Genomic DNA, 12,319 nt, shown 5'->3' on the forward strand with positions numbered 1-12,319 from the left:
ATATAACCTCTGGCTGGATATAGCATCAGTCTCCAATTTATACATAAAATGTTTTAAAGATTCGTCTGTAAATCTATCCTTTGACCTTAAATATTGACTATCCACTCAAATACATTATCAAAGTGCTCAGCCCTTATCACGTTTTGTGAGATTGAGCCCTGCCATCGGGCCCTCCTTCTCTCTCTGCTCCTCCTCCATTTGTGCACATATTCTCACTCTCTTTCCCTCTCAAAATAAATAAACTTAGTGAAAAAAAAGCTTAATTCTGAATAGCTTATAAGCATATGTTAAAAGTACTTACATCAGCTCAAAGCTATTGGGAGTGGTACCAATAAAATAACCTCCAGGGTTCAGTCTTTCACAAGCATTTCTGAGCATCATGTCAGCCTGCTCATAGGACTCAAATGAGTAATGGCAGACAAATTGACAACTGCAGATATCAAAGCACATTTCTGGGTCACGAAATTTGTCAATCAAAAGTTCCTGAAACAAATTAAAAATTAAAATGGGCCAAGATTTTGAAGATTTTGCAACAAATTTTTAGTAACATAATTTGTAGAATTAGGGTCCTTAAAATAAAAGTAGACATGCTCCCCCCAACCACTTATCTTTTCTCTCAATATGTACAATAAGGTCCATTATAAAATGATCCTTTGCTTCTGGTTCAATATAATTTGATTCCCATTCTCACAGTAATTAAAAACTAGGGATTCTGAAATCATGTTTAAAAATTTATCAACCAAATATGACATTTAAAAGAGTTGATGCTTTTATCAGGCTTTACTTGAAAGTAAAATGATGCTGAACAGTAACTTTAAGAGTACGTTTAAAAAAACATAAAGCTGGCCTTTGGGATATTTTATAAATGTGCAAAAGTGTTTTTAAAGGTTTCCAACATTCTAGCAGTACACTACCATTTTTCCTTCTCACTTTCACAGCTGCAAACAAAATGTGTAGGATTAAAGATAGCTATAATAGTTTAATGAGCAAATGAGTCAGACAAAGTATTAAAGGTCAAGGTGAGACTTTGACTATTCAAGTGCCACTGTAGTTCTTAAACTTCACAGTTGTTAAGAAATTCAGAAAAAGGTGGAAAGTACCAAAATCTGATATGTTGGGAAACTACCCTGATAAATTACAAGGTAAACAAAACATCAGTTCAGTTCTATTTCAAAATACTGGAAAATAAATCTTGTCTGAACAGAAAAGCAACAAGTGATTTCAAAAGTTCAAATTATTAAAACCAAAAAGTTTCCAGAAATACTCAGTGGGTCACTTAAGAAAATTTATCATTAATAAAATTTCTAGTTGAAACTGAAAATGCATGTCTTGAGATTTTTAATGTTTCAAAGCACATTTTAAAAGAATGAGCTGATTTTAAAAACACATCATTTACCCAAATGAAAAATATGAAACATAAATTGACAAGGGCTCTCTCTCTCTCTCCCGTCTAAAAAAAAATAATTGACAAATTAAAAAAAAATTCTGTACCTTTGAACAATCAGCAGTTATAAATTCTGCGTTGAAAATATATTCGTTATCACGACAACGATTTTTCATGTCCTCATATCGCTGCTGACACTGTTTGACAGAAACATCAGCGATATCTGAAACGTAGACAGGGACAGACATTAGTAACTGGCAACAAAGACCCACAGAGATAAAATGTAAATGCAAAGATGGCACAAATCTAGACATTAATCCAAACTGACCCTTAGTAAAAGCAAGGAGGCTCTATTTCCTTCAAAACAAAAGGAAGTCTCTGTTCAAATGAAAATATCCCATTACTTTTCAAAAGGATTAAAAGCTTTCTCAATAGGTACTGATAACAGAAAAGTTCTATCATTATTTTTAAATGCTTATTCCAAGTTAAAGTAGAAAGTTTAGACTCCAATTTGAATTATAAAACCTAAACTACGTGCCCAGCTCTGAAAAGATCAAGTTTACTTTTTTTAATAGAATGTTATTTGCTTTTTCCATGTTGAGATTTGGACTGATGGTGCAAAAGCAATGAAAAGTAAAATGTTGGCACCTTATCATGAATACAAGGCAGCAACACCAAATGGTACATGTAATACTTAATATCTTCTTTACCACCACAAACTAGCATGGACATAAAAACCCCAAAACACCAAATTTCATTTAAGAATGCTCTTGATAAAGCAGCTAAAATTTGATTCGATTAAAGCTCGGCTCTTTTTCAATATTCTGTGTGTTGAAATAGAAAGTAAAAGAATACCTGTGCTACCCAACAAAGTCTGAAAAGGACCAGTTTGACTGTTGTGAGCAGTACTGGCCACTTTTTTCATAGAAAATTGTTTTCAGTTGAAAGAATGTGACAGATAAACTGGTGGTAATTTGGCAGACATTTTCTTGAAAATGAACACTTCAAGGAAAACAAAGGACAGTATTTGTTACCCAAAACTTGAGATTTCAAGTGAAAATTACAATTTGAAATACTTCTATCTACCACCATGGGCCGGGCATCTTCCCAATAAAACTTTGCTGATTGATGGCAACATTAAAAAAATGTGATTGCTTGATGTCAACATTTAGAAGATCTGCATAACTTTGGTGAGCATTAGTTTCCAAATATTACAAAATCTTACAGGGAAAAGATCCATTCAAAGCGCAAGACAGACCAATGGATTAAAATGTAACAGAATACAGAAAGTTCACTGACACAGATTCAGATGCCACATTATAACTATCTGTAAGGAACTACTATCTGTTGAGTTTTGATATAATATCAAAGATGAATACGCTAAATTATCTAAAATATTAAAATACTCCTTCATTACACATCAAATAAAATAACACATCACAACACACTGAATGCAGAAAAAGGTGTGAAAATCTAGCTGTCTTCTATTTTTCCAGACTCTAAACGGATTTGGAAAAATATTTTTAAAGTGCTAGTCTCACTAAACTTTATTTTTTACTGAACAAGAAACATTCTTTAAATTCTCAATTTTAATTTCTATAATCAATAGATATAGTCACATACACCAAAGCTTTCTGGTCCTCAATCTTAAAAATAAAGATGTATGACGCTCATGAAACCAAAAATTTGAGAAGTGTCAATTTAGGTAACTTTATAGATGGTGCAGTACACTTCATTGCACTGGAAGAACAGAACATTTCCTTGTCCTACTTCAGTGTTAAGACTGACCAGTGGGTTCAGGTGCTTGATTCACTCAGTTATTAAATTCCTCAACCTTTCACCTAATAGATTTAGCACCTTGTATGATTGTTGCTTGGATCTATTATTTCATCAAGGGTGGAAAATAGTGATTTTCATCATTCCTCCTGCATTTATTCATTAGGATTTTGTAGTAGAGAGGGATGTCCCTTTTCAACCATTTCATTACGTTGAAATACAGTTCGCATGAGGTAAGAAGATACTCAGCCCCCACTCCTTAATTTATGAATTTCAGAATGACGAGTAAGTTTCCTATAGGAATCTCCAAGGGTCAATAATGAGGCTTTCCCCCTCCTTTATTTGATGTGTTTTAATCCACTATAATCATTATTCTTTTTGATGACGAAATTGTCCTATGTTTGGCCAGAGGAAGTCTTTCCATGTTTGTGTTTTAGACAGGACTCTATCTTTGATTACTTCCTTCCTTTCAGGGAGGACAAGGACAAGTTATACCAGGCTCACTGCATAATACCATCAGTAAAGTATCATAATTCATTAAAAAACAAAATACCCATCTACACATAGCCCCAGATATCTTCTTATAAGATATTTTAGTATCATGTAATAATGAGATTCTCCTTATTTTCCATTTACCTGACTGATCACAAATTATTCTTCCCCATACCATTATTTACCTTACCTGTACAAACTAGCTTATTAATTCTTCCCTTTTTCCACTTGAGCAAATCTCCACCTTTGCCACATCCCAGGTCCAAAACAGTGATATCACGTTTTTTTTTCTGTCGTACCTTTTCTAAAAATTCCCCTAAAAGAAATGTCATAAGAAATGATCTTTAATCCATTTTTACTACAGCATAAACTGCAACCCCTACTAATCTACTAACTCCTGCCTGACATTTACTATAAACAATTAAACATTCACTTATATAATTAATTCATAACTTTTGGTAAACATTTTAAAAATTAATTCATTTTCTAGAATTAAACATAAAGAGTATGTGTCTGGTATTTTAAAAAGTTAAGGCAGGTTTTTGAAGGTTACTTTCAGAATTTGATTCAACACTGAATAGCAGACATTTTAAATTCTAAATTTTTTTTTTAAATGTTTTATTTATTTCTAGGAGAGAGAGAGAGAGACAGCATGAGCAGGGGAGGGTCAGAGAGAGAGGGAGTCACAGACTCTGAAACAGGTTCCAGGCTCTGAGCTAGCAGTCAGCACAGAGCCCGGTGCGGGGCTCGAACCCACGAACCGCGAGATCATGACCTGAGTGAAAGTCGGACGCTTAACCGACTAAGCCACCCAGGCGCCCCACCTACTCAGACATTTTAAATTCTAATTAATACAAGAAAATCCAACACTTATTCATAATAAGAAAAAAACCTACTCGTAATTTTTATAGTTTTCTCTTTCCAAAAGCTAAATGTTTAGCTTATAATATACTTAAGTAAATCAAAGTAACTATGGGGTCGTAAGAGGGCTTGATTTTCCTAAAAGGTGTCAGGCTTACCACCAAAACAAATATAAGAACCAGTCAAAAAACTATACATACCTCTTAAATTTACTATCTTCAGAGTTCCTTTTTTTAATTTTTAAAAATATTTTTATTTATTTTTGGGAGAGACAGAATACAAATGGGGGACACAGAAAGGGAGACACAGAATCTGAAGCAGATTCCAGGCTTTGAGCTGTCAGCACAGAGTCAGGTGTGGGGATCAAACAGATGTACTGTGAGATCATGACCTGAGCCAAAGTCAGATGCTTAACAAACTGAGCTACCCAGGCACCCCACTGTCATCAGAATTCTTAAACCATTCTTAAATAATCTTTCATCCCAATCAACCAAATCACATCAATAACCAACAAATAATACCAGTAAGGTCCCATACATCAATAGCCAAATGGTTCAAATATCAGTTAAAGGCCTATTAATATTTTAAACAACTGAAATATTCAGCAATTCTAAAACCTCTGATACAATGTGAACTCTAGATCTACTCTTCTTGTCCTTATTACTGAGTTTAACACTTCCTATGTCATGTGTATACTAATGTGACTGCTAAAATATTCTGTATAAATACTTCTGCCTTTCACTGTCCATAGAATGTTAATTTTGACAGAAGCACAAGTGTTCTATATTTAATTTACTCCCAGAAAACTTAAATACCATAACAAATAATATTGAAAGAGTGAAAAACAATGGTAAAATCTTTATTTCCATACAGTAAAATTACTAAGAGGAAAAATCATGAAATACTATTCAAAGATATCTTATCACATTCAAGAATAGTACTCAACCAGTTACTAAGCTGCAAGTATAAACAAGAAAATAAATGACAAAGAATGGGCGTTGAGAAGAGAGAGGAAAAAGCCAGAGAGGGAGCTTGGCACAGACCATACTGATTGTACCAGAATCAGAAAGACAGGTGCAGATAGCAAAACACCCAATGAGAGAGTTGCTGAAGGAAGAAAGAATAGCATGAATATGGGGGAGAAGAAATTTGTTTAGTCTGACTTATGACTTTTTGAAAATAACCTGTTTCCCTGGTTGTAAAAATAATACAACGATGTGAAAAATACAGTTGAACTTAAAAATATTTATTCAGTGAATAAATATAAGAAGAAATGACACATCAGAAACAATACCCAAGAAGATATCTACATTACTGATGATAAGGAGGAATGGAAAAGAAAAACTGAAAAGAAATTAGAACTAGGGTCCAAAGATTATCTTAAAAGTATAGACTAAAAATGCCATAACACTAACCTTAAAAAAAGGTGGGAGGGGGGAGGATTGGGAGCCAACATTTAATTACCCTAGCTGGAAACTAGCAGAGACAAGTAAATCATATTTCTGTAATAAAATGAGCATTAAAAACAAAAGTGAGATAGAAAATATTAATGTGTTCAAAATAATAAGCCTAGCTCCCACTCCTAAAAACTATCAGAATAAATAAAAATTAGTAAATTATCGTGATGCCTCGCTGACTCGGTCAGTAAAGCATGTGACTCTTGATCTAAGGGTTGTTGAGTTCAAGCCTCACATTGGATTTAGAGTACTAAAAACATAAAATCTTTAAAAATAAATAAGTAAAATAAAAATTAGTAAATTATCATCAAAACTACTAGAAATAGCCATAATTAGCACTTCATGTTTTTCCAGTGTCATCACGAAAGCATTCTCACTTTTCCTGAGGCGGGTTTTTAAAAAAACAAAAAAAACCCCACACCAAAATCTTACTGTGAAAAACTTCAAAACACGCTGGCTTTAAAAAATTCCCTAAATTCACCTAAGAATCTGACTATTTAATATACTAGATATAGAGAGCAATAAATATATTCTGAATCATATTTCTGCCACTGACTTGCATTTTAATTTTTTTTTAATGTTTTTTATTTTGAGAGAGAGAGCATGCACATGAGGAGAAAGAGGGAGAGAGAGAATCCCAAGCAGGTAGAGCCTGATGAGGGCCTGGAGCCCCTACGAGATTACGACCTGAGCCAAAATCAAGAGTCGGGACACTTAACCACCTGAGCCACCCAGGCGCCCCACATTTTAAGGATGAGTTTCCGTAAATAAAATGCTGGCTCCAAAAAGTTGAATGTCTTTATCAAGCCTCAAAGTAATCTTTATTTTTCCTCAGACACTATACAAGTTCAATGAAAAACTACCACATATGTGGTGATATCACCATCTTTACCAACTCATTAAAGGCCTACAGATGAAAAATCATGACAATGTCCATTTTCTTGACTTAATAGAAGCTGAATGCTTAATCTAACAATGAGTCACTGCTCCAAAACTATTAGAGTAATATAAAATAATTACTTAATAGCACTAGGTAACCTTAAGTCTTAGTATAAAAGGAGCATACTGACTTTTGAAAGCCTGGTTAACTTATGAAATTTTTTTTCTTTTTAATTTATTTCTAGGAGAGAGAGAGACAGCGTGAGCAGGGGAGGGTCAGAGAGAGAGGAAGTCACAGACTGAAACAGGCTCCAGGCTCTGAGCTGGCAGTCAGCACAGAGCCCGACGCGGGGCTCGAACCCACGAACCGCAAGATCATGACCTAAGCGAAAGTCGGACGCTTAACCGACTAAGCCACCCAGGCGCCCCTAACTTATGAATTTAATATCAATTAAACACGCAGAAATACTGTATGTAGTCCAAAAGTAAATATGAAAAAAATGTATCTCAAAGGCCTAGTTTTAATTTTTGCTCCAATTTTACAAAGTCAAGGTTGGATAATTAAACGAATAGGAATGAAAGACCTAGTAGTTTAATGTATAACCATTTGAGAAGAAAAAAAAAATGATACATAAATTGAAATAAGAAATTCCAAACTATAAGTAAAAAAATCAATCAAATATACCAATGAGGACGCTTTTCATCCAATTATTAAAGTTTCTGAGGTAAAAAATACGACTTTGGCTACGCTTCTCCAAACCAACTTCCTGAAGTTCATTGTAGTGGGCAGCCACTGCTGAACTGTGTCCCTCTTCTAAGTTCTGAAAATAAGAGAATGGAATAAAATTAAGGATCAGAACATGGCAGAAATCAGTCTAAAAGAGCATCTGACCTATATAAGGATAAAATACTAATGAAATTGGTAAACTTCAATAAGCAATGGCATTGACCACATAATCCTACTAATAATAATCATACATAAGATTTGTTCTCCTCTGCTCCGTATATATATTTTTAAATATTTTATTTATTTCTGAGAGAGACAGACAGACACAGCGTGAGCAGGGGAGGGTCAGAGAGAGAGGGAGACACAGAATCTGAAACAGGCTCCAGGCTCTGAGCTGGCTGTCAGCACAGAGCCCGACGTGGGGCTCGAACCCACGAACCATGAGATCATGACCTGAGCCGAAGTCGGACACTTAACCGACTGAGCCACCCAGGGGCCCCCTCTGTTCCCTATATTTAAAACATCTCTTGGTTTAAAATTTTCATCTTGATCTTTCATGTGTATAATTTTGGTGTCAATGTCATTGCTGGTTAATAAAACCAGTACTCTTCCAGAGTTCTGATTTATTCAACTCACATAAGCATTAAATAATACAAGGGAATTAGAACTCAATAAGTTATATTCATGTCAATGGTTTTGTTTCTGTGTTTTTGTTTTTGTTTTTTTGCACTCTTCATCTAACCCCAAAGTTTCAGTGTGCGGCCCTTACCTGATACTAGGCGTTTTGCAAAAATTCCATGGTAGGTAAAGGGCTTCAAATTCCCACATTTTCCTGTTCAACCAAAGTGCTTCATCTTTTACCTATCTTACACTGGTTTAAGATTTTCACTTGAAAAAAGGGTTTTGCCGCTAATAAAGTTTGAAAACTGTGGTTATAATACAAGCTCCCCTCTGTTAAAAGAATTCACACTCTACCAATGACAAATGCCTGACCTATCTGACACTTTACTTTTCAAGGATGATGGCAGAATTTTTACTCATTCACTGAAGTACTCTTTCCATTCAAATCCAGATTCTGCCTCAGACTCCCTTATAATAAGGTATTCCCAGAAGAAAATAACTTGCTGTGCCTTGTTCTAGAATATCCATGCTAAATATCAGGCTTAAAATTGCAATGTACTACCCAAATGAGAAGTTAGAAACAATTTAAAGAATCACATTAAGAAAGGAATGTAAAGCTGGGGGGTGTAATACTGAAATTTAACATTTTAAGTCATCATCTCTAATATTTTGGACACAAGAAAGTGATGAATATGTAACAAAAAAGGAAAAGAATGTATCAACTCATTTTTTAAAACACGGAGATAAAGCAAACTATAAAAACTAGTTTTCAAGTTTCTAGTCAAATAAGAGTTCTTAAATAACAGAAATTATCTCAATTAGCACAAATTTCACCTAAATAAAAGCAACTACAAGAGTTAAAAGTCTACTCTATCTTAAGACATTATTTATTATAAACAGATAAAATATAGTTATAAACTTACAGTCTTAAGGTTTAAGGCTATATAAACAACAGTATTATTTCACAGCTGCTCTACATTCCAATTTTACATATTTCATTGTGAGTAAAAAAAAAAAAAATAAATTCAACATACTTTTTGCTTTTCAGGAACATCCTCAAGTTCTATTTTTCTCTTTTTCTGTGTGCCATCTCCAGTAGAAGGTTCATCTTTTGGAAAATCATCAGTTTCCATTCTTCTTTTCCTTGAAATGCCTTCATCATCACCAGAACCTTTCTCCTCGGGGACAATTTCAGCATCAAGTTTTCTTTTCTTGGTCGTAATGTCTTCCCCACAACTAGAACTTTCCTTTACAATATCATCTTCAAATTCCATCTTTCTCTTTTTTGGTGTGTCTACTTGTCCACAGATAGGAGCCTTTTCAGAAGGCCCAGTCCCAGGAGTGGTTGTGTTTTCATTAATATCGAATGAAGACTCTGTTTCTGAATGTATTGATGCTTTTGCCTCTTCAAGAGAGATCTTTTCACACTCTGCTTTTGCAGAATTTTCCATTTTTGATTACTTAGATGGTAAAACGTCATGAACTAATACTAGAATGGCAAATGTTTGGTATTAGTTGTAAACACCAAGGCTGAAACTTTAAAATAATTTTAACCACAAGCTAGCCATTTAATTTCAGTTATCAACTAGGAGTTAAAGAAGTCTCATTATAGAGAGAATATTAAAAACACTGATGTACATTACAAATGAATCTCTGAATATGCTAATATGAAAGTACTAATTATAATCCCTAAATACTTACACAATCTTATCCATAAAAGCCATTACTGCCATTGAAAGTGACAGATGAAGTGGGGGTATTATACAAGCACTAGTTCCATTTCTACTTTTATCTTTACTTCATAGCTTTGGCTCCCAAATTGTGAGCTGGACACTATAGTAAACTGTACAGGCACAACAGGGTATTTTAAAATTTTAAGAGAAACTGTGATATCTGACATCTGGAAGATATCACAAATATAGCTTCAAACAGAGTGGTTTCAACTGAGCAGATTGCACTACATTCCTTTCAATGACATCAGAACTTTGTGAAGCTGAGGTTTTGGTGGTACCAGTGGAAATCAATGTGAATCAGGAAGTGAAGGTGGCAGTGTCAAATCTGATTTCAAAGCTTGAGAATTTGTACAGTACCCAACAGGTGTGTACAGCCCATTAGTAATCCTTCATGGTTAACTAAGAAAAATAATCAGAGACACTAAGGGCACCAAGAACAAGAAAGTCTGGGAACCTACAGTTAACTTCTGAAATCCTTCATAATGGGTGTCAGAATTAGAAAGGAAAGCAGTATAAATACCTTTGGAAAAGAAGTTTCAAGACCCAACGTGCAACTTAATGACTATTAAGTCTCCTTCAAATGTCCACAGACCTATGTGTAAAATGGAAGAGGGAGAGAAATACATGAACTATAGTGAAGAGGAATTTATTTTTTTGAGTTTTTAAAAAAATGTTTATTTATTTTTGAGAGAGAGAGAGAGAGAGAGAGCGCGCGCGAGCAGGGGAGGGGAAGAGAGAGAAACAGAGACACAGAATCCAAAGCAGGCTTCAGGCTCTGAGTTGTTAGCACAGAGCCCACCAGGGGCACAAACCCACCAGCAGTGAGATCATGACCTGAGAGAAAGTTGGACACTTAACCAACTGAGCTACTCAGGCACCCTTGGGACAGGAATTAATATAAGTCATTTGACAATTTCACTATACTCCTACTACAAAGGATCTTAATAAGGCACTATTTAGTCTTTAAGAAGCTTACAGCCTGTATACCACTTTCAAAATGTTACCCTGTATTATTCAAACCAAATGGATATGAGAGAGCAAATGCCAAAAAACCCATGAGATTCAGCAAATTCAGAACCTGAAAATTATGAAGAAGGGGGAAAAGGTCTTTTGAGTAAAGAAACAGTAGGAAATGAGGTTGCTTAAGGGAATAGGTAAAAACAAGTCACTATAAACCAGGAAAGGTTTCAAGGGATATTAGCTTTCAATACCGAAGGTGTAGGTAACAAAATACCAAGATGTGCCAAACTAGGAAGAACTGAATCAAAGAAAAAAAATCACCCAGAAATGTAATTTTCAGAATAACCACTTAAAATCAGTACGCAGCAATATTGGTCACAAAATTATCAAATGCTTATCTTTCCCACCCTGCCACTTATTTCCTATTAAGGGAACAGAAATTGGTTTAAATTCGAACAAACCAATGTGATTTAACATCGCCGGCTGCAATTATCGCCTAAAGTTAGTATTAGGAGTAAGAGTGGATTGTATTTTACAAGCAACTCTATTACCACAAAAGGGATGTCAAAAAAAAAAAATCAAATCGGTCAGAATAAACAATATAAAATTCCAAAGGACCGCAGAGGTGGGTAATAAGAGTAGAAAGCGAGCATCAAAGTGCAATAATGAATAAACTCCAAACTAAAGAGGGCTGCCCCTCGGGATCCTCAAGGAAGAGCTTAGGGTAATGATAAAACTGAGATAGAGATGGAAGTTTATTAACTATCCAAATAGATGTGACTGGAAATCCAGTCTGAGGCAGGCCATATCTCCGTCATTTCAGTTTCTCAAAGAACGACGGAACAGGGAGCCAGGGCCGCCAGGCTTAAACTCAACCAGGTAAGCTCTACGCCCCGACCCGCCAGTTAGATGGGGGTCAACTCGGGGACCTAGGAGGACCCAACAGAGGCGAGAAGAGAAATCTTCAGCCAACTTCACCCTCTTCCGTCATTGGCGCGGCCTAGCTTTTACTAAATCCCCGGTTTATATTTACCGACTGCCGCTCAAGATATTACAGACACTTCTTTGGATCTGACAAACCCTCTCCAACCCGCCTTCTCGGCACCACTGAGGTGCGGCCTGAGGCTCCACTTCTGGCTTCTTCCAGATGCCGGCTCGTTCGGTCTGGAGAAGCAACAGAGCCCGCCAACTCCCACAAGTAATGCCCACTTGGCTCCTGGCTGAGGGCACAATAAACCCCTTGCTACTGGTACTGAAGGAACAGGGCTAACGAGAAGCGAGAGCACGTCAGGAGTCAGAGTGCTCCTTCAATAGCGAAGGCGGCAGAGGGCCTAAAGTCAAAGAAGAGCCAGCGTTCCAGCCGCCACACTCACCTGCACAACCATCCACGGTTCTGTTTGCGGAAGCGACCTTCGGCGCCACGCGTGTG

The 12,319-nt window shown here is 35.8% G+C and overlaps 1 protein-coding gene across 1 annotated transcript in view; it reads right to left on the reverse strand.

Annotated features, from left to right (window-relative positions):
• The window catches only part of RNMT (RNA guanine-7 methyltransferase), a 33,413-nt gene extending 21,103 nt beyond the window's left edge, over positions 1-12,310 (reverse strand). Inside the window, exons 1-7 of the mRNA XM_077778088.1 lie at positions 12,264-12,310; positions 10,451-10,522; positions 9,232-9,686; positions 7,535-7,670; positions 3,843-3,968; positions 1,492-1,607; positions 302-483 (exon numbers count right to left, since the gene is read on the reverse strand). Of these exons, the coding sequence (XP_077634214.1) occupies positions 302-483; positions 1,492-1,607; positions 3,843-3,968; positions 7,535-7,670; positions 9,232-9,648 (977 nt within the window). The 5' untranslated portion in view covers positions 9,649-9,686; positions 10,451-10,522; positions 12,264-12,310. The remainder of the gene's footprint in view (positions 1-301; positions 484-1,491; positions 1,608-3,842; positions 3,969-7,534; positions 7,671-9,231; positions 9,687-10,450; positions 10,523-12,263) is intronic.
• Positions 12,311-12,319: the final 9 nt, after the last annotated feature.

Source organism: Crocuta crocuta, unplaced genomic scaffold (assembly GCF_008692635.1).
Source record: "Crocuta crocuta isolate KB4526 unplaced genomic scaffold, BGI_CrCroc_1.0 scaffold26, whole genome shotgun sequence".
Classification (NCBI taxonomy): domain Eukaryota; kingdom Metazoa; phylum Chordata; class Mammalia; order Carnivora; family Hyaenidae; genus Crocuta; species Crocuta crocuta.